The 22,931-nt window shown below is 39.3% G+C and overlaps 1 protein-coding gene across 1 annotated transcript in view; it reads left to right on the forward strand.

Moving 5' to 3' along the window:
• Positions 1 to 22,931, forward strand: part of LOC122788697 (myosin-16-like) — a 949,629-nt gene that overhangs the window by 636,135 nt on the left and 290,563 nt on the right. Inside the window, exon 13 of the mRNA XM_044055593.1 lies at positions 16,664 to 16,796. Coding sequence (XP_043911528.1) covers positions 16,664 to 16,796 — 133 coding nt within the window. The remainder of the gene's footprint in view (positions 1 to 16,663; positions 16,797 to 22,931) is intronic.

Here is a 22,931-nt window from a genome sequence, read left to right on the forward strand (position 1 = left end):
TCTGAGGCCGCTTGCTTTGCAGCTGCATCAGCTCTCGCATTGCCTTTCGAAATCCTATCCTGTTGTTTCTTATGAGCTACACATTTGCAAATAGCTACTTTAGTAGGCAACTGGATAGATTCTAATAATTCCAAAATAAATTGCGCATGAGTAATTGGTTTTCCACTAGATGTTATCATTCCCCTATTTTTCCATTGTTGCGCAAATACATGGGCCCCTTCTGCATGAGCCGTCCACGTAACATGTCACCTTGGCATCATCCAAGGGCATATCTGTGAGATCTTGTCTAGGCAAAGTTAACTGTTCAATTTCCTGCAGGCAGCAGTGTGTTGTGCCATCTGCAGGAGTTGGGAGTAATGTTGATGGATTTAATGTCGTACATCGTTCAATTGTCATATGAGGTTGGCTCAGCAGTATAGTCATACATGAAAGATGTCTAGCAGGAGAGAGATATGCTACTTTTTCTTGCAGTAAAATTATCGCGACTGCATGAGGCACTCTCAATGTGAGAGGGTGGAATAATACCACTGAGGCCGAGGCCTGTACTGCCATTGCAGCTGCGACCACTGCTTGTACACAGTGAGGCAAAGATCGCACCACTGGGTCTAACTGTGATGAATAATAGGCTATGGGGCGTTGCTTATCCCCATGTTGTTGCGTCAGCACTGACATCATATATCCTTGCTTGCAATCTACGGTCTGAAAGAACCGTTTATGATAATTTGGGAGTCCTAAAAGTAATGAAGAAGCTATCAACTGCTTCAATCTGCAGAAAGCCATTTCTGCTTCGGGTGTCCATTGTAATAAATCTTGTGCTGCCATTGGTGTTTTATATATCAAGTCAGTCAGTGGAGCAGACTCCAAAGCATAGTTTGGTATCCAACTCCGACAAAAATTAGTTGTCCCTAAGAAGGACATCATTTCCTTCTTGGTTGCTGGTTTCGGTGCTTGTAAAATTGCTGTCTTTCTATCCTCGTCTAATATCCTACCTTCATTGGATATCACATATCCCAGGTATCTAATTTGCTTTTTCCAGAGTTGTAACTTACTTTTGTTCACTTTGTGTCCTTGTGTTGCTAAGAATTTCAATAGCGCTATAGTATCTTCCCTGCATTGCTGCTGGGTGGGGGCTGCTAGCAAGATGTCATCTACGTAAAGTAGAATTTGACTACCTCCTGGTGGGGTAAACCCTGCCAGGTTGCTAGCCATTTCTTGTGCAAATATTGTCGGGCTCTCACAGTATCCCTGTGGCAGTCGAGTATAGGTATACCTCTTACCCTGAAATGTAAATGCAAACCAGTACTGACTATCAGGATGTATAGGTATAGAAAATAAAGCATTATTGATATCTACCACAAAGAAATATTTCTGTTGGGGCTTTAAGTCATTTAACAAAGTATGTGGGTCTGGCACCATGGGTGCTCTGGGTATCACTGCATTGTTTACAGTTTGTAAATCTTGAACCATCCGCCATTCCCCGTTTGCTTTTTTAACAGGAAATAGGGGTGTATTACATGGTGAATCAGGAGATTCTACCAGTACTCCTTCCCTGAGTAATGCTGCTATTATAGGCTTGATTCCTATTTCTGCATCTTTCCTCAAAGGGTATTGTCTTTTCTGTGGCCTAAATGCTGACTTTGGTGTAATTGTAACTGGTCCTGCTGTTCGAATAAGTCCTACGTCTGACTTGCCTGTTGACCAAAGAGTCGTTGGTATCTCACATAAGGCTTTCTCTTCTTCTTCTTCTTCTAATAAAAATGCTAATCAGCTGTCCTCGCTAGATTGCAAGTGTATAGCCGGGTGCGTCTGCATCAACCAATTCAACTTTTGTTTCTGTATTCCCTGTTCTGACAATTCTAAGTCAGTCTGTTTTTCCCATCTTGTTACCTTCTCTCCTAAGTCTGCCCATTTTATGTTTTTGTTCTTGGTCAAGCTGACATGTGGCAATCGATTTGATCTATATAATGCAAGGAATTCTTGAGGTAATGAACAGCTAACTACACTGTTCCCCTCAGTATCCCAATACAAGGTACGTAATACTAATCTAGTTGCACGATTTTTGAACAATTCTTGCTCATATTCTCTATCAGGTCCTGGTGTATTACAGTAGTATAGAGCACAGTGTAACAAATGCTGTCGATCAGTGTCAAGGGAGGGGGCTTTACTGATGGCTACGTTCATCAGTTCCTCGGTTACTGCCCCTGGACCAGTCGTAACTAGGTCCTGGCTGTACCAATAAAAAGTTTCACCCTCCGATCGCACCACAAAAGTGTCCATTTGTCTCTGTGCCTCCATACCCTGCACAGTTGGAACTACTGCTATGCCAAATATCTGCATAAGGTCCCTACCCCATAGGTTCACTGGACATTTTGCAGAAACAACAATCTTACTTCTTTGAGTCATACCCGAAACAGCGTCAGTTATTGCTATATCATGAGAGAGTGGTTCCCGGTATAGCTGTCCATTTGCAGCTTTCACTAATATATAATCAGGTGATTCAGAATGTTCTGGTAACTTGGAGGGGTGTATCAGGGTCCATGATGCTCCTGAGTCACACAGGAATTTGACTTCCCTTCCCTCCACCAGAAGTGTAACTTCTGGTTTTGTGTCTGCTAAGTAGAGCTCTAGGCTCAATAATGCTAAATCCAAAATTTCACTTTCTTCATCCTCCATATCTACTTGCACTTCCTCTATTCCTTCAATCACATTTACATTTGTCCTCTGTTTATTGACTTCTCCTGATGATTTCTGACTTTTGCATGATGTATCTTCACTATCATATAGTCAGTCCTCATCTCCCTTGTCTTCTGTGATTACCTTCTTATTCTGTTTACAATCCCTCGCTAGATGTCCCTTCTTCCCGCACTTAAAGCATTCACCTCTCTTTTTCCTTTCTTCAAAATCTTCTGACCGTTTGTCAAACTGTTTATTTCCCTGGGCATTTTTCTTTCCCTTTTTGGCTGACTGTAACACAAATACTTCAGCTCCGTCTTCAGTAGTGAAGACTTGCGCCTTCTTTTTCTTCTTGCTATTAAAATGTCTTTCAGCATGCCTAGCATATTCAAGTAAGGCTTGTAGCCTACTTGTTCGATGATCTATCGTATACTTCATAATGAAGCTACTGATAGGTGCAATGCAACCTTTTAAAAATGCATTTTTCAATTGTTGTTCATATGAGGAATCATTCACTTGGCTTTTAGGTACTGTCATGCCACTACGGTTATTAAAACATTCCAATAATCTTGCATAGTACCCATCTACCGTTTCATTTTCCTGTTGTATGCATTGGTTAATGCAAGTCCAGTTTGCACTAGGTTTCCATTTCTCAGAGATTCGGTCTGTAAGACCTTTCACTCTATTGTCTAGTTCTGCGTCACTATGTGGGAGTGGTTTAAACTCTGCATTACGAGGATTCCAGGTGCCACAAATCATGTGCCAATCTGGACCTATAATTTGTCTGACTACTTTTTCTACTTCTTCCCCATTCAAGTGGTAACTCAACCTCATGCCTTGCAAATCTTCTAAAAATTTCGTAAAATTAACTTTCGGATGGGGGATTCCCTCAGTAGCTTTCTGGATATCCTCCAGTGTCCATGGCCTGTATACTAAGAGAGTTGGGTCCTGCCCTGCCTGAGGATTTGGGACCTCTATAAGTGGGCACATTTCTTCCTCATTCTCATCCTGTAGGTTTCTCTCTATTTGATACAATTCTGCATCCCCATGTATTTTACATGTTCGGGACCTAGTTTCAATAGTATCTCTAACAAACGGTTGTGGTCTCGCTGAGACCTCAGGATAATGTGGAGGCAGACCACCCTGTCCACCCGCTTCATATCCTGGAAAAGGCAACGGAGGGGGCAGGGGAGGAGGAGCCGTTGCTATTACTATGTTGTTATCTTCTTTATCTAAAAATAATGCTTTTGAATTTTTAGTCTTCTGCTCCCTACGGTTTGCTTCCTCAATCCACCTGTGTGCCTGAGGAATGCCTAATTGGCGTTGCTTTTTTGCCTGACCTTCCGCATCGGATTTAAGTTGCTTAAGGAGTTTAACCAGTGAAGTTTTATCTAACTTACCATTGAATTCATATTTGTTAACCCATTTCGTATAATACCTAACATTATCAGAACGTTGTGATTGTATGTATTTTGCGTCTTCGGTTAGGGGCGGATCTCGCGATGTTTTAGTGCACTGATTTCCCATGTTAAAAGAAAATGTTACGTAACCCTTCTTATCACGTGGTACCAAAATTTCAGTTCCTTTCACAGTTTATCTAGAATAACTGCCTACCTTATTCTGTTACCCTGATCTATCACCAAATACACAGTAATTCCTCTTGTCCCTGATCTGCATAACAAATCTTGACAACAATATTTACTGTAACCTAGTCCCTGATCTAAAACAGAAAAAAGGCAAAAATCTTCCTACTTGAGCCTCTGGTTTTGAGCCATCCAGGATCTGCTCTTCGGCCACAGATCAGAAAGTGGCCAGCCTCTTTAAACGACAATTCAGTCAGAGGTCTTTTCACCCAAGAAGAACCGTTTCGGTAACTTCTCCTGCGCAGTATTCGACCACCGGTAGACTCTGATCTGCAGCTTTCTGAGGGATTTCCGGCTAAGATGGACCAAACTGTTAAATAAAATAAAAGATCAATACACAGGAGGTTCAGGTTCAAAGGTTTACTAGTGTACACCAGGAGGCAAAAAACATACAAGTACAGAATTTTGTCTGACATGAAACAGGAAGTACACAATTTTTATAGTTTCTTACATTCAAGTTGTGCCCACCTTACTGACATGGTCAGTCACAGGGCATCTACATCACTTTAGCTTACAGTATTCTATTCATAAAATAATGCTGATGCTGTGTATTTAAAAAAGTTTTCCTCTGGTAACAATACGGCCCTGCTATCCACCTGGTCAGTCATAATGTCTTTCTGTAAAGTTACTTCTTCAAGGTTCCAGGCTGGTTCGAATACAACAGCAGATTCAGTCTTCTTATACACTTCTTTGTTCCCCTGTAACACTTTCCCAACAGCTGCGTGTTATCTAGTAACACATACACAAGGCCAAATCATCCCAGCAGGAAAGAGCAGAAGATTTCATTATTTCACATATTTAATTTCCTGACCCAGCAGATAATCACTTGTGAAAAGCATAAACATTAGAACTTGCTGAGCTAGCAGCTGCCAGGGTCAGAGGCCAACTTGCTACAAGGCACACTGCAGTTTCAAAAACTTATTGCAATTACATATGAATTCATTGTTTTTGTTATATCATTAAATAGAATAAAATGCATTACATACTACTTTGCTTTTAAACTAGCACTTCACATATATTCAAATACATATTTCTCTAACATTGGGCCAGAAACCATTCTTGTGGTAGATATGCTACCTAGTGCTTACCACTCTCACTGATAAGCTAGAAGGTTTCCCTGCAACACAGAAAGGCTTGGGGGACTCAGAAGCTTACAAACAGTCCTGGATACAGCAAATCTGTATCTGGATGAAACTAGTTACAGAAAAGGCAGGAAACAAGTGCAAATGCAGGCTTTTAAACCAGAAAGTTGAAAGAGATGGAAAATCTGCCCAAATAGCCAATAAACTACAATTTCTGGGCCAGAAACCACTCTTATGGTAGATAGGCTACTTAGTGCTTACCACTCTCACTGATAAGCTAGAAGGTTTCCCTCCAACACAGAAAGGCTTGGGGGGCTCAGAAGCTTACAAACAGCCCTGGATCCAGCAAATCTGTATCTGGACTAGACTAGTTACAGGAAAGGCAGGAAACAAGCTTAGATTTCTTTTTTTGCAATTAAATTAACAAATGACTAAAAACAAGCGCAGAAGGCAGTAAATTAGGAGGCTACTAACAAGCAGTAATAAGTGCAGAGTAAGAGCAACTGAACATATAAGAGCACACAGAACAGCAAACTAAGACAGTTACAGTTAGAACAGCTGAATAAAGTATATATTTTTCCTAGGGGGGGTACAGAGCAGGATTAAGAGGCTACAGGGATTGTCCTTCCCAAATGCTCTCTCTGTACACAGTAGATAAAGCTGAAGAGATGCGGCTAGTAGAAGTGTCTGAAATCAAAATATGATCTTACAGTACTCAGTTGAGTGAGCAAATGAGATGGGCCCAGAAGGAGTGTCCAAATACAAATTTACAAGAGGGGCATGCAAAGGGAATTGTGCAATGGCACACAAGAGATTGACAGAAGGGTCCATACTGTACCCTAAAAATTACTTACCAAGACTATAAATACTTAAAATGTTATAACCATATATAAAAAGTTAGCAGACATCTGTGAAATAATTATTTTGCATTAAAATATTCTACAAAACAAAATTATCATACATAAACTATTAAATGTAAATTTCTAACTGAAAAAGGTGCAGATGCCTGTTTTGTAAATATAATAAAAAAGGTACTTGGGAATGTGCACGGTATGGATTTTACTGCATGCCCAGGATATGTAAGGCCCTCTCTTTTCAGTCACATTCCTCGCAACACCCCTAGGTATGTGGTAATATCTGTTCTATACATCCCTGCATTCCTTATTGTGTGAATATAGTTTTCTTAACTTTAGATCTCCCTATTTTAGTGAATCAATATATATGTACACACATATCAGGCCTATGACTGACACCTTTCCATCATGCCATTTCCTGACATGCAAGCCTTTCCCCCTGTGTGATTTAACTACACCCTGTCCTGTAGGTAACCCTAGCCTTTTTATCAAAACACACCCACCCAGTTTCAACAATCTTGAATTCTGCATGCGGTTATTGTATGCTGCAGCAAATGTACAATGAAGCATGGAAACTAAAGGGAACAATATTCCTTATTAAGCTAGATATAATAGAGACACATAGAACAGTATCTACTAACTCTCAAAAATATAGCATGTTATGAGATCACATTACTGGCAGAGAAAATCACTCACTGTAACTGGGTACGTCTCAAATGTATGCATAAAAGTCTTCACAATAAATAGATGCTGGCCATCACCAAATCTTGCCAGTTTTCTTAGGATTTTAAATTCTTTAGAGTAAAGGCTAACTGCTCATGTAGACTTCATTTTACTGTTAGAATGGAAAAACACCATGAGAAAGAATCAGGATTATAGCGCATTTAATAAACTCAGGAACCTTCTGTTTTGCACACAAGAATTGTTTCTGGATATTGCAGTATATGGGGACTTCTCAAAGCAATCCGTCTTTATTTATTTGATGACATAAATAAACCCTGTTGTAATTCTCCAGTGGATCCCATTGCTAAGACTTCTGCCTGTGCCTCTGATATCTACTCCTACTAAGAATCATAGGTGTTTACTAGGTTAACAACCACAAGGGCCTTTTAAAGCCTAGCCATGCATCCCAAATCTCTGACAAGTTCTGGTACCCTTGATCAGTGTAAGCATAGGTTTGGGAGATGAAACATTTCCAAGCAGGAGCCTGAGAGAGGAACCATTTACAGGTTGCTTGTGTCCATTAGAGGCATAGCTGCCAAACTATGGATGAATTTCCTATTCCCCATCCAATTGTCCAAGTTACACTTGAATTGGGTTAGAAAGGAAATCTGCTTCACGTGGATGGGGAGCCTGTTCCAGAGAAGGGGTAATCTTTGGGAATGCATACATGCCTTTTCAGCAGGTCATATTTATATCACAGGCAAGTTGTATATCTTTAGAATGGGTTACTCTGGTGCTATTTGTTTTGCAGATATGCAGGGGATACATCTGGGTGGGGTCTGACAATTCCTTTTATGCTAGGCATAGATCTCCCCTCAACAACCTGTAGGAGACAGAATAAAGGGAAAGGGCCTTGAAGTGGTCGGCAGAGGACATGCTACTTATACCATGTATTCTTTCAGTGCGAAACCTCTGTGGACTTTCCATTTGTTGGATGTGCCTAGCTAGGTACATACCAAAGGGGGCATTGTACTTGATAGGTCTGATGAATGCTAAATAGAGTGGAACAATGACCTCCTTGGACCTAGATGCCATACCTTTGTTTATTAGTTGCAAACAAAGAATGATTTCCTCACTACTATAGACACATGATGTCCAAAGGCTAGATTACTGTCTGTGTGTGTCCCTAATTCCCTGATTACTGGGTTAACTCTTAGGAGTGTATTGTCACTATGATAGTTACCAGGGTGAATGACTTTCCAAAGGATACTAATATGCATTTCTTGGCATTTAGTTTTAGTCCATGCCTCTGATACCAGTTATCTGTCTGTGTCAGCCCTTCCTGGAAAACATTTGTGTTGGTGGGGATTCTATGACTGCTCCAAATTTGCAATCATCTGCAAATTTAGTTAGCTAGAGGTCATTAAAATTGGCCTTGAATTCAGAGAAGGAAAGGCCAAAAAGGAGTGGTTCCAGGACAGATACCCGAGGGACTGGGATTGTGACTGGCTTCTTTTTAGAGGTAGACTCCCCAATTCTAACTTCCTGAGTCCTGTCTGTGAGCCAGCTCATTATCCACCATGTGATGTAAGAGTTTATAACTAACCTCTTGCGTTTATCAACAATGCCTAAGTGGGGTATTGTGTCAAATGCTTTGGCTAGGTCAAGGTAGGTAGTGTGAATGTTTTGCCCTCATCCATTGCTTTGGTGGCCATCACAAAAATGTCCTTCGGGTTGAGTAGGCATGATCTGCCTTAGACAAAACCAAATTGGGTTGGTCCATTGTCTGAAGGTTTCCTGTCATTACTGATAATTTACATGATAATTTTTTCCATGACTTTGCATATAAGACTAGTGAGACTTATAGGTTTTTAGTTTCCAGGGTCTTGAGATGGCCCACCTTTGTGCAGTGGGATGATTGTTGCTGTTTTCCATCCATGAGCCCAAAGCCTGTTTGGAAGTTGCAGTTAAATAGCAATTCCAGACAGCCAGATAGGTCATGTTTCATGCTATTTAGAAGGCATCTTGGGATAGTGTCTGGGCTCACTGATGCAGGGTTCTTGGCAGCAGAGAGGGCCTTGAGGACCTGCTCCCTAGTGGTACTAGGGGAAGTTTTATTTGATGGTATTTCCTTAGCGGAGTATCAGGGCGGAGAGAGAGGGGTAAAGCTGGTGCTGAATTTGTCAGTCAGTAGGTTTGGTATATCTTCTGACTCAGTATACGTGGCTCCATTAACAATGAGCTCTGCACACAATTGTGCATTGCTTTTGAGGTTGCTGACATAACTAAAGAATGCCTTATGATTGCCCTTAGCCTGTGAGGCCAAATTTACTTCAAATATGGCTTTGGTTGACTATGTTTGTCTTCTGAGCTACTTGTCTAGTTTGATGAGAATGCTTTTATCCTGCTGGGTGCTACACCTCCTAATTCTTGCCATGATTTTTTACCTTCTTTTATACAGCCTATTGATGTTGTGATTCCACTAGGGTGGCTTGTTTTTTTTTTTTTAGTTTGTTCTGTACTTCTTCCTGGTGGGTACAGCAGCCTCTGTGCAGCTATTAATATGCTTGGATAGGGATTCTGCGAACTGTTCCACATAGGTAGCAATGTTCTCTGGGTTTATTGGTGTTTGAAATGTTGCCAGGTTATCACCTAATAGTAGAAAGCTGGCCTTAGAGACGTTCCTGTACATTCCACGGTTAGCTGATGGTCCAGATTTTATTTATACTTCAAAGTAGACCATTCTCTAGTCTGACCATACCAAAGAAGACATTACAGTAGGAGGTCTATAGCACTCTTCCATATTAGTGAGGGCAAGATCTTGTATGTTTGTACCCCTGGTTGGTGTATTGACAATCTTCTCCAGAGAATTTGTGTTTACAAAATCCAGGAATCTTTATGCTTGCACATTTGGTGTTGTATTTGACTCCCAGTTAATAGTGAGGTAATTAAAGTCACCCAGTAATATGATATTGGGTTGGATGGTGAGTGTTTCCAATAAATTTATATACATGTTATGGGTTTCCTGGGTCATAGAAAGGGACATATAACTTGCAGGGAAGTGGTATGGGATTTTGCCTGTGATGATTTGAACATAGAGAAACTTAAGTGCAATTTCCTGTTTAACCAGCTTTGCAGTATATTTATTTTTCTTGTAAATCAAGATGCCTACATTTTTAGTGCCTGCCTGTGTAGTACTGGGTCTAAATGTGTGGAAAGCATTAGAGCCTTGCATTATCAGTGTACTCACCACAATTTCAAACCATGTCTCAGACACTGCACAGACATCAGCATTTTCTGGAGTGAGGAGAGCTTGTAGGGAGTGGAATTTTTTGCTTAGATTCCTAACACTGAGCAGTAACACCTTTAGATTTTTTTGGTTTTGATTTGCTATGTGGGAAGTACTTTCAGTTTGATATTGCCTGGGAAAGGCACTATGGGGGAGGACAATGTTTTAGCTAATATTCAACAGCCTAGAAGGGGGAGATGCAAACCATCCCTGACAAAGTAGCGTGGTCTATTGACCATCTCCTTCCACGCTGACAAATATTTCACTCCCTTAGAATGACAGCAGAAACTAAGCCAATTATTAAAGTCAATCATCTTCTGTTCATATTGTGGTGTCATGCTTGAAGAAAGTAAAATGCTGCTCATACCAGCCAGGGACACATATTCTGAGAGCTCAATGATGTCTCTCTTTATATAGTCTAGGGCAGTATGTCTCAGGTTACCTACACTCACATAGACTATGACTGAGTCATACTGGTACTTCCATTGACCTTAGTCAATGCATAATGTGGTAGATCCTGGCGCCGATAAGCAAATTACCATGACTTTCTCCTTACTCAGCCTAGTGAGATAGACATCAGTTTGTCTCAAAATGGAGTCTATAATGATCAAAATATTGGATTGTGTGGTGACTTGTTTACAGGCTTAAAAGGACAGACTCCATGAGATGTGGCTGTGTATGTTGATGTAGGTGTTGTTTTGAAAGAGTGCATTTGGGGCTCCTGAGGGCATTTGTTTTGTGTACTTCATCTTGGAGGTCTTTGGGGATTAGGAAGGTTACTTTTAAGTGCCTCAGCATATGTGGGTCTCTGTGTCTGCTTTGAACTGTGTGTGATGGGTACAATGTGTGTACTATTGACAACATGATTGATATTAGGAGTGCTTTTATCTGAGAGCTTTGCCTCCAGTGACATGTGTAAATATGTCTTTTACATACCATATCAGTTTGTAATTAGATGGCTGTCAGTAAACATGAGGCAATTTCTACATTGCCTCAGGATGCCCATATCTACTAAGCTGGTTAACAGAGATAGTGGGAAAATCAGGGGCAGCTCATTCTATAGGCCTGCAGCCCCCCCCCCCAACTGTGGAAAGAAAAAGAAAAAAAAGCAAATAGTGAATCTCGGACGCTCAGCGTTCCTGGAACTCAGAGGATCCGGACTGCTGTTACAGCAGTCCAGAGTAGGAAGAAGGCATCTTGGTAGTCTAATGTCCAGAATTCTGTGCGGTGATGACCGCATAGAACGGAAGAGATCTGGACTGCAGGCTGGAGCCTACTCTTGTGGTGAAGGACGTGTTGACATGTATACATGAGACAACTGGGGATTGAAGCTGCTGCAGATGAATGAAGTGTGTGTGGATTGAAGCTGCTGCAAATGAATGGTGTGCGTGTGTGTGTGTGTGTGTGTGTGTGTGTGTGTGTGTGTGTGTGTGTGTGTGTGTGTGTGTGTGTGTGTGTATTGAAGCTGCTGCAGATGGATGAAGTGCGTGTGTGGATTGAAGCTGCTGCAGATGAATGAAGTGTCTATGTGGATTGAAGCTGCTGCAGATGAAGTGTGTGTGTGGCTTGAAGCTGCTGCAGATGAACGAAGTGTGTGTGTGTGTGTGTGTGTGTGTGTGTGTGTGTGTGTGTGTGTGTGTGTGTGTGTGTGTGTGTGTGTAAAATGCACCAGTTGATATATACTGTTGGCTACAGAGAACTCAGGATATCTCGTGGTGGGTAGAGAATACCTCAGGCTTGAACCCTGTACTTTGGGTGCAGGTAGCAAGAGCCTGAATTCCCTACCCACCACCATCTGTGAAAACTTTGCAGATTTTTGCCTCATATTTTTGTTTTGTTCTGTTCCTCATAAAATCTGTGGATTTTTAATTCAATAAATACTTAGTGGTGCAGTGGTAGCATTGTTGCCTCACAGCTAGAGGTTCTCTGGTTTGATTCTTGGCTGGGGTGCCTTCTGTGTGAAGTCTGCATGTCTGTCCTGTGTTTGTGTGGGTTTCCTCTGTGTGCTCTGGTGTCCTCCCATGTTACAACGCCATGTGCCTGGAGTGTTTCTCCCTGGGCCTCTGCTGAAAATTGGCTTTTGTTTCAAGTCAGACTTTCCTGGTTAACAAATGTTAAATAAATAAAAATGACAGGCATTTGAATTTCAGATGTCATATTCTTCAGAAAGTACATGGTAATGCATTCTAGCAATTTTCTAAGTTTATAAGATAAATATTTGAAATTTGTCCCTATTTTGGGACTGTATTCCCCCATTATTGGCTTTGTCCATGTTTTTTGTGCTAAGGTTGAGAGCTATGGTGAGAACTGAATTCACTGAATATGTTTAGGGGCTGTATTCCCCCTTTACTGGCTTTGTCTAGGTGTTTTGTGCAAAGAGGTTGACAGCTGTGGTGAGAACTGAATTCACTAAATGGTAGCCATTTAAGTTTCATTCTTTCTTTCACAAAATAGCTGATTTGGCATAGTGGTATGTTGCTCTGACTGTTTTGCACAGGGTCTTGGGTTCAAGTCTTGGCAGTGAAATGTTTGGTAACACATCATTTTATTCTAGCAACTTTCCAAGATTATACAAGTAATGTTTAAAATGTGTACCTAGTTTTTGGGCTTTTGCCCCCCCCCCAATAAATTTTGGATTTTTCCAGATTTCTTGTGCTGCAAAGTTGAAGGATACGGCTGAGTGTGTAGTAGATTTTACAAGGAGCTGAGAGCTGCAAGAGAACAGAAGTTTAGTGCTGCTTATGCTGAGTCTGCTTTTATTGTTAATAGCACAACAGGTAGTGTACTTGCTTTTGATGCAGAAGGCAGTGGATTCTACTCCAACAGTATGCAGATGCATTGCTGATACTGTACTGTGTTATAAAGGGGGTGGATGCTACAGTCTTTTTTGGCAAAGATACCTAGTAACTATGAACCTGTTATCAGTCTGCCATCCATTCCCTATGGCAATATTACTAGCTTATCATTTTTTTAATGTAACATAGGCAATTTACTCCTCAAGGGCAACAGGCACTTTATTTGTAGATGAAACAATGAAATATAAAGTTGGTTGCTAGCAGAAACCTCTTCATTAGTTGCAGATCTCTTTAATGTGGAATTATTTAGATGACTTTTACTTCTTCAGTGATTGTGCGTATTTGCTGATACTGGTGGATTGTTGAAGTTTGAGTAGACTTTTATGCTGGAAATCTTCTGAATTGGGCAGTTTTGTCATTATTGGTGCATGCTTTTTGTTTCATTGTTTAGTGGAAAATGTTCAAAACAATACATTTAAAACACCCTCTAACAACTGTACTGTATTATACAAGGAATAGTATTTAATACAGTCAGGAAGGTGCATCAAAGAACACATCTATGTTTCGTGTGCAAGGGGCCTATGATTTGAAAATAGCCCAAAGTTAATCTTTATCTGCCACTGGCAAAATGTATTTTTTTAATGTGGGTTTCAATGCTGTTTCAATGAATGTGAGTTTCAAGGGCAGAGAAGATTTAATGCTAAGTCTATTTTCATTGTGAAACTACATAGCTTTGTTTAGCAGATGTCTATTAGTGTTTGTGCTGTAAAATACAAAATAAAACTTTCAAATGAAATCCAAGTCATCACAGAAGTAAAGCAGTATGCACATTACAGTGTTTATGGTAAATGGGGTGAAATAGCCAAGTAATGAGACATTGGAATGGATGCAGGGGGGAGGCTCCATTCAACCATGACATTGTGAGGGGGGAAGAGCGGCAAACTCAGACAGCCTCGGCTGAACTATACATCTCAACTGTCCAGATTTTTACAGAATGAATAGATTTTTGCTTCTTATTTTTGGTTTGTTCCTCATAAAATTTGTGGTTTTCTGGCAAATCATTTAGGAATGAAGTAACTAAAGACAGACATTGAGTTTCAGACTTCATAACCTTCAGAAAAATGCATGTTAAAGCAAGACCTACTATTCTATCAACTAAGTTTATACAAGAGAATTTTTAGTACTGTTTGTATGTTCCCCCAATATATTTGGCCTTGTTCAGATTTCCTGCATTAAGAGGTTGAGAGGTATGTGCAAATAAATTGCTTTATAGAATTAGGAATATCCAAACCTCTCAACTGTCCCTGATTTTGGCTCAAAATGTTCCTCTCCCCCTAATAATCTGTCCGCAAAATGGCAATTTTGGAAGAAAACGTGGAGGGTTTACAATTATAAATAACTGTAATAATCAGAGTCATAGATTACTTTTATTTCAGAAATGGATGTAGATTCTCTTATTTTGTCAGCTGCTCAAGTTAACAGTACTAATATTAAAAAGTGTCCCTTTGACAGGTTCCCAGCTGTATTGTGTGGCAATTTTATACTTTCGCATCACATTTTTGGTCCGTTTTTCATAAAATTGTGGTTTTCTGGCAAATTAGTAGCAAATATTTAAAAACTGAAGTTAGAAAATAATGACAGACATTTGAGTTTCAGATTTCATACCCTTCAGAAAATTCATACTAATGCAATACCTACTATTTTATAATCTTTCTAAGTTTATAAGAGCAATATTTAAAAATTGTCCTTATTTTTGGGCTTTGTCCCACTTCTATGTATGGGTTTGTCCAGATTTGTTACTCTAAGGTTGAGAGATATGACACATGTGTCAGGGCCATCACCATCAGCCAGAGACATTTCAAATTGTGACATACTTGTTGCACCCACTCCCCCATGTAGGGATTCTGGATGTGTCCAAGCAAGGAAAGGAGCAGTTATGCAGTGTAAGTTTGCAGAGTATCCCCCCATCCAAGGTAAATACAAGTACGACAGTGGCTTTTCATCTGTCATTGATTTTGCATTATGTTCTGGTTTTCTGTCATATTTTTATACTGTTGATTTATGCTTCTTATTATTCAGAAAATGCATGCTGTTTCAGTGCCTGTGTTGCTCTGTGTTTAAGTAGAAATGCTTTAATGACCATCAGGTAAGCTTGTCTAAGATTGTAAGATGCAGGTAAACTTTAATTAACATACTTTTAAAGAATTACCAACACTGAAAGCCTTTCTGTTGTTGCCATGAAGAGAATATTTACTTGACTAGATAACGTATAAGCCTTAGGTATTGAAATGCATATGACAGTATTTGTTAATAAAAGGCAAGATTACAGTATTTTCAGAAGCTCATTACATTTGTTGGAGACTTGCAGTCATCTTTGCAGGCTTTACCTGTAAACTTAACAGAATGCCAATCTATCATATGTGGTCCATAACCTGTGCAGTAATCCTTTAAGCAATTTATCTTAAGCTTGTTTCTTGTTTGCTGTTCATTTTTTACTTTGATCATGTTTTCCCCATGAAACAATTAGATAGTTGTCAGGCAGCAGGTCTTTTTTGGAAAAGAAACATTTTTACAAGTGGGGGTATCACAGAGATTGCTACTTTCAGCATGTTACTTGGTACTTTTATAAAGCTAACTAATTTATAATTAGAACTGCAGTGCAAGGAGAAGTGGTTTGAGTTGAGTGCTGCTTTTCTTTATCCTTGATTTTGACTGGCATTCCAGTAATGTATTCAAAAAGTAATTTATTTTTTCATACCTCACAACCTTTTTGTTTCTATCTAGATATTAAGTAAGCTGTCATTGAAATATTTTTTTCTTCTACACTTCATTTTGTCTTGATTGGACTCTCATAACAATGGTTTTGCAGTCCTCTCAACTGTCCCTGATTTTCAGGACCGTCCCTGATTTTGCCTCAGGTTTTAACTCTATCCCTCTTAATCCCTATTAACATTGGTGCCTTTTGGGCAAAAGGTGGTGAATTATACTTAATAAATAATGACAATAATTAAGAGCCAAATACTTATTTTACTTCAGGAAATGTATATTATTTCATATTCTGTAATTCTGCTAATGCCTCACGTTAATAGAACGTTAATAGAACTAATATTTTTAAAGTGTCCCTGATTGTCCCTGATTTTTTCTGGATTTGTCCCTGATTCTGTTGAGATTTGTCCCTGATTGGTTGAGAGCTTGGCACCTAGGACAGCGTATATTTAATTAAAGTTCTAGTTTTTGTGGTTTTGAGCATAGCTCAACCCCTTTCTGGCTGGCCACACCCCTTCCCATTGGCCCCACCCATTCAGCTGTCTCCTGCATCCCCCCTTTGATTTGACGTCACCAGCTGCCACTTGTCCAAAGGTGGACCCAAAAAATGACTTTTGCCCTGTTTTCATTCTTATACAAACATGGTTCTTTATGGCTTATAAAATGATGCTATATAGAAAATAATTATATAACTTTTGGTATGTCAAGTTCAGAGAACAGCAGGACTGTTATCTTTTGTTAAAGCTGGAGTTTGTTGAAAAGTTGTTTTCCATTGTCTAGCTATAATCGGTTTAATAACAAATGCTAAGACAATTCTGTGTGTTTCATTTTCTTGTAAACCTAACAGACAAGCAAGGATTTAAGAAACTATTTTCTGTTTTAATATTTTTAACTTTAGAAAGAAGCTGACTTTGAGATTGCAAGAAGCAGAAGAATCAACAGAAACTATCCAAGCCAAATGTTCCAGTCTGGAGAAAACAAAGCAGCGCTTACAAGGAGAGGTTGAGGAACTCTGTATGGACTTGGAGAAGGTGTAAACACCAGTTTTACCATTAGCATTCATATTTGTTGTGGGATTTTAAACAGCAGGAATGTTTCTGACTCTACAGCTAGGAGAAAATGCATTGTTTTGGTTGTACCTTCTGTAAAAACACATGGTGTCAGTGAATTATTCTGGGTAATTTTCTTACAGCCAGAATCATTAATTATGAATAGGACCATTCTCATTAATAACACAGTTTATTAATGAGAAGATAAAGAAGACCAAAATTAAATTGTTCATTGTGACACATGCCACAATATTAGTGCAAGAGCTGTGTAGGCAATGTCTCAAACTATAGCTGCCAGAGATATAGCTAGGACTGGATGAAGTGGGGCAGCTAAGGGGCGCAGTCTGAAGATGACAATGGTGTGTGATATGCAAACCACTTCAGCATTTCAGCCATGACCACGCTTATTAGATCTGCATTCATTTCTGAAGCAGTTCATATGCATTTTAGTTAACTGTAGCAAGCTGTTTGTTGTATTTGTACGAAGCAGTTTGCTACAGTTTCAGAGAAGAGTATTTTTTATTTTTATTTTTTTTTGGTTCTGAACTCAAGTTATAGATGTGGAGATGTGTCAGATGAGGGAAATGTGCAGAGCACTAGATATCATAGCTGTGGCTCTGGTACTTGCAATTCCTGCCAGGAAGGAATATAACCAGCAAAGTGCAAGAGAGAAAGTAGAGTTAGGCTCAGAACTTCTTAAAGTGTTTCTCAAAAATTCATTTCAGATAGAATGTAAGGTGAAGTTCACCAGTATGCAGACAATAGAGAATTCTGTAGTATGTTTGCTAGAAGATGTGGGCCAAATAAAAAATGTGCTCTGTGTACACACATATCCTGAATATAGCAATAGCTTGTGCAATTTGTCTACATTCCAAAGTCACAGTTGTCACCAGTCAATGAAGAAGTTGTATCAAAGCACTCATTACACCTGATTGGGAGGTGTGGGAACATTAGGTAAGTACAGTGAAGATTAGGGAGAAGTGCACTCAGGAAATGAAACATAATACCTTCAAGATAGCCACTAGCACCATCTGCATTTTTTAAATAATATTTTTGTACTTTCATATTTTTGTTAACTAAGTAGGTGGGCTGGTCAGAGTAACCCTTTTCATTCACAATATATCCCGTATTGCTCTGTGGCATCTTACAGTGAAAAGACAAGAATTTATTAACATCCGGTAGATACAAAGTCTGCTAAAGTCTGTTGGACATAAATGACGGTTACTGGTATATACTACTAAAAACTCCTGATGTCCACCACGGCAGTAAAATTTAATAGTACTTATTAAAGTTTTGATTTTACTATTAAGTTTTACTGATGTGATGGATATCAGGAGTTTTTAGTAGTGTTTGCCTTTTCTCTTCCTCACTGGTGTCCTTCACAGTGTAAGAAAGTTTTTTACCTAGTTACTGGTATATGGCTGATTTAAACATGGGTCCCTATAAGAGTTAGCAAGTTATGCACCATCAGTCTGTTTTAATGAAATTAGATTTTTGTCTGAGCATTGAACAATGAAAATAATGCACTGAAACAGCTTAACAGCAGCACCAGCAAAGGAAAAAGAAGAAGAAATGAAGTGAGACACTTTTTTGGTAGGAAAACTGCTACCAGTTACACAATAATCCCCTTATTACACTAACTTGCTAATGGCCCAAACTCTATCTTTATGACCAATAAATGTAAAGCATTTGAGCTGCTGTGTGGCATAATGGCAGAATGCAGCAGAGCTGGGTACAGCTTTTTAATAAGGTATGCAAGCACATCATACCTTACTGACTGCATACTGCTGTCTTGTTACGCAATGAATGTGGCTTACTAGCAGGTGTTTTATCTGCTGCCTGTTATTACTATTGTAGCCTGGATTTGTGAATCATGGTAATCATGGAAGATAGCGGTGCCTTGTGTGGCCATTGCTACTCTGGCTCCCGATGTGCATTTTGTGTTTTGTATGGAATTTATCGATTTGTCTTCTGCTTGAGAGACTATTTGACTTGGTCAGGTGTGTGGTTGTCTGTGGCCATGGTGTTTTTGCTTGAACATGTGGATTTGCTTAGTTTTTGGAGATCATTGGGTCAGCTGTGGCCCTTTGGGCTTTTAAGAGTGGCAATTATGCTGAATTCATGTAGCAGAAACCCAACTTTGGCTACTGTTTTTCAATTTTAGATTCTGTTGAGCTGGAGGGACTGGTCTGGGACTAGAGACACTGCTGGTGCTGAGGATGTATCTAGCAACAGTGTAGTTGGTGTGGATGGAGTGGATTGCTGTGGTCACAATAATTGCCTTGGTCACTGTAATCATTCAGGCCTTCAGATAGTGGAAGTTATGCTGAATATAGGTAATGGAAACCTGACTTTGTCTACTGCTTTTGATGTAAATCTGGATTTAAATCCTGGTGAGTCAGAGGGGACTGATCTGGGACTTCAGAACTGCTGGTGTTGAGGATGGAGCTAGCAACAGTGTGGATGTTGAGTATTGTGGTCACTGTAAATCTCCACTGTGATGAGTCAAGCATGGTTAATGCAGTTTTGGTGCTTTTGGATGACTTGAACTTTGTTGTTGTTTGTGTGCATTTGTTTCTGTTTTTATGTTTGCACACAAGCTTGGAGAAATGTAATTTAATTCAGCTATGCACTGTTTCTGTATGGTCTGAATGACAATAAAATTAACTTTGACTTTGACACATTGTTATTATTATTGCAGTCTAGATTTATGAATAATGGTAATGACACTTTGTGTTCCAAGCATGATGAGCAGAATGCATATATGCAGCTGCATACTATTTTTATGAATATCCTTGCCTGTATACTAATTCCAAAGTCACACTGCCTCAGAAGCATGGGTGACTTTAGGGATATACAAATAGACAGCTGCGTAGAACACCATTCAGGTTAAGGTACTTTACTCCAATTATATTAATATATGTATTTTAAGGGAGGGAAATGCTGCTGTCAGCACTCTGTCACTCCTATTCGACACAGCAACATCTGTGGCACCCTGTGAAGTAGATGGCTTTCTGCTTCATCCCACCCACAATTGAAACAATAAGTCAAGAGCTCCCTGATTGGTTATGTAAGTCATGTGTGTGATGTACAGAAGCAGAAGTCAAAAAGATTTAAACAAGGAACTGGATCTGATGGTTATGGTAGAAACATGTGTGAGTTCATGTTCAGTGGTATTGTGAGGATTTGCAAGGCCATGCTATGGTTGGAGGGCATCCCACCTTGGATGGTCCAGATTGTAGAAGGTAATTTTTTTTTATGCAGCAGGCAATCAAATATCATGGGTAACAGATACAGCTTAGCAGGATGAGTGTGTACTTTGTAAGACACACGTTGGAATATGTTCCTCTCACTGGTGAATGTGGATATTTAACTAAGGTGAAATAAATTAATGGTGGACATTGTTTCTATTTTATTTTATACAATTTAAATTTTGAAGGGTACACATTCAACAGAGTGTCTATAATTGCCATGAACTGGCGAATACTTGAAGAAGAAAATGGTTGACCCTGCTGTGGTTTGCTTGAGATTAATGGTAATTTGTATCACTTTGCAGAATGAATGTGTATTTATGTGAATTGAGGTTTGACTACATTACTGTGGCTATTGTTCATTTAAATGTCAACTTAGGCATTTTTATCAAAAGTTGATATCTGTGGGCACACACTCAACAAACTGTCTATAAAGTTTGAGTATGGAGGCTGCCTGTGGAGGAAGATAACAGCCTCTGTTGTCATTTGCTCGGGTTAAACAGTCATTAGTCTGGTTTTCCTATTGTACATTTGCATTAAAACATGAACTTGAAACACATTACTGTGGCCACTATTTTATTTATTTATTTATTTATTTATTTATTTACTCATTTATTTTTACCATAACCACATTTCTAATATAAACACAGCCAAAATGTAGCTATAACATCTGGATATCGGAGCTGTCTGTGGATGAAAGTGGCTGGCCATGTTGTTATTTGCTCTAGTTAAATGATTATTATCCTGGCTTTCTAAGACTAGTGTTCATACTGTTTAAGTGAAACAAAGTTGAAATACATTTCTGTGACCAACTTTTTATCACATTTGGTTACAAGAAAAATATACAACAAACAAGCAAAGTTACTATAGCTGCTGGTTGCAGGGGTATATGTTGAAGAAAGTGACTGACCTTGGTCTTATTTTATTAGGTTAAACAGACATTAATCTGACTTTCCAGGATTAGTATGTAATTTTGTGAAGACAGTTGGAATATTTCTTTGTGGCTACTATTGCATGAAACAACTTAAAACACGTTACTATGGCAATTATTTCTCAGCACAGTGAGACATCTGAAATGTGTACAGTCAGTAAATTGACTGTAGTTGCTGGGTATGAGGACTGTTTCTGGTTGATAAAAATTGACCCCCACTGTTATAATCAAGTTAAATAGTTGTTAATTTGGTTTTGAAGTACTAGTGTGCATTTATGTGAAGCAAGTTGGAATACTTTACTATGGCAATTTTTAAACTATATGTGATTGATGAGTGCAGTGGCTGGGGACACCTTTATCAGAGAGATAGAGCTTGAATCCCACCTATGCCAACAAATGTATCACATGGTCTGACATATATGGCATAAGAGTGTCATCTCTACCAGCCACTGTAACACCTCTGCTCATGCGGTAAGCCTTATGCCAACCTAGAAATGGGCACTTAGTTATGTGAGGGGCAGGGTCTGTGGTCCTTGGATCTATTCTACTAGCCATACATAATCTGAAGATCACCAGATAGATGGTTTCTTAAGCTAAACTATAGGTCCCAACACACAAAAGTAAAGCTAAAGATGCAAATATGATTCAGTAATCAATTCACCAAATGCTACCAGGCCTCAAGGGTATTCAGAAAATATTGATTGTTGCCCTGTGTATGAACATTGAACATCCACACCCAGTCTAGGACATCAAACTGGCTACTCACTGAGCTGAGTCTCTGGTTTGGCACCCCAATTCCCTTTCTTACCACTCAGTCTGTATGAAGTTCAGTAACTTCCTATGATTGCCTCATAAATAAGTTATTACTTTTAGACATACTCTCTCTCACACACACACACACACACACACACACACACACACACACACACACACACACACACACACACACACACGCACACACAATTCCCAGACAAATCTTATAGAATTGCCTAACTCTACACAACATTCATCCAGGCTAGTTAGATCTCTCACCACCCCAGGCTATTACACTATTGATATTCATGCAGACATTGTAGTTTTTCTTTTGTGGTAGTAAAACCCAAATCCTTTATATCCAAAACTGCACATAAACTGTTTAGAATTTGTGAATCGATCACATGTGATACTCAGTGGGTGAGATACCTTAAGTGTGTGATAGCTTTTAATGTTGGACAGACTTCTGGTCCACTTTAATAAAGAATATCTCTTCATTTAATTGATCTCAGATGTTGCAGGAAATATAGTGCCCCTTATAGACACACAAAAAAAAATGATATGACTAGTTTCAGTTTTATTGGCATTGATCATGTACTAATGTATTTACTTTATAACTAGAATAAACAGAGAGAGGTAAGTAAGCTGCATGTTAGGATTGAAGTCAGTGTTAGGGTTAGCATGTATTACTAAGGTTCAACGGGGGGGGGGGGGACTTTGCCACACTGCTGCACCTTAGTAATACGTCCTAACTCTAACCTGCATCACCTTATAAAAGCCCTTTCCATAACACTACCTCTACATAAGATAACCCAGACATGCACAAAGTCACACACATATGCACACACACACACACACACACACACACACACACACACACACACACACACACACACAGACACATGCACACACACAGTGGTATTCTTTATTAGAATTTCATTTAATGCTACACAATGTGAGTGAGCCAAAAACTGGTTTGTACTGAACAAGGAATACTCTAGGTGATTGTAAATATATTTTTGCTGTGGATGTCGAATAAATATTTATTGGATTTTCAACATCTAATGCAGAATTTATTTATAAACTTTCAAGGAAATATTGTTATTACCAGTATTGCCAGAGAGAATACTGATGATAAAGTTGTGCTGACAGCATACGTTTTTGTTCTGGCTTACATGCACA

The sequence above is a fragment of the Protopterus annectens genome, chromosome 14.part0, assembly GCF_019279795.1.
Source record: "Protopterus annectens isolate FY-2018-M chromosome 14.part0, PAN1.0, whole genome shotgun sequence".
In the NCBI taxonomy this organism is placed as follows: Eukaryota; Metazoa; Chordata; order Ceratodontiformes; family Protopteridae; genus Protopterus; species Protopterus annectens.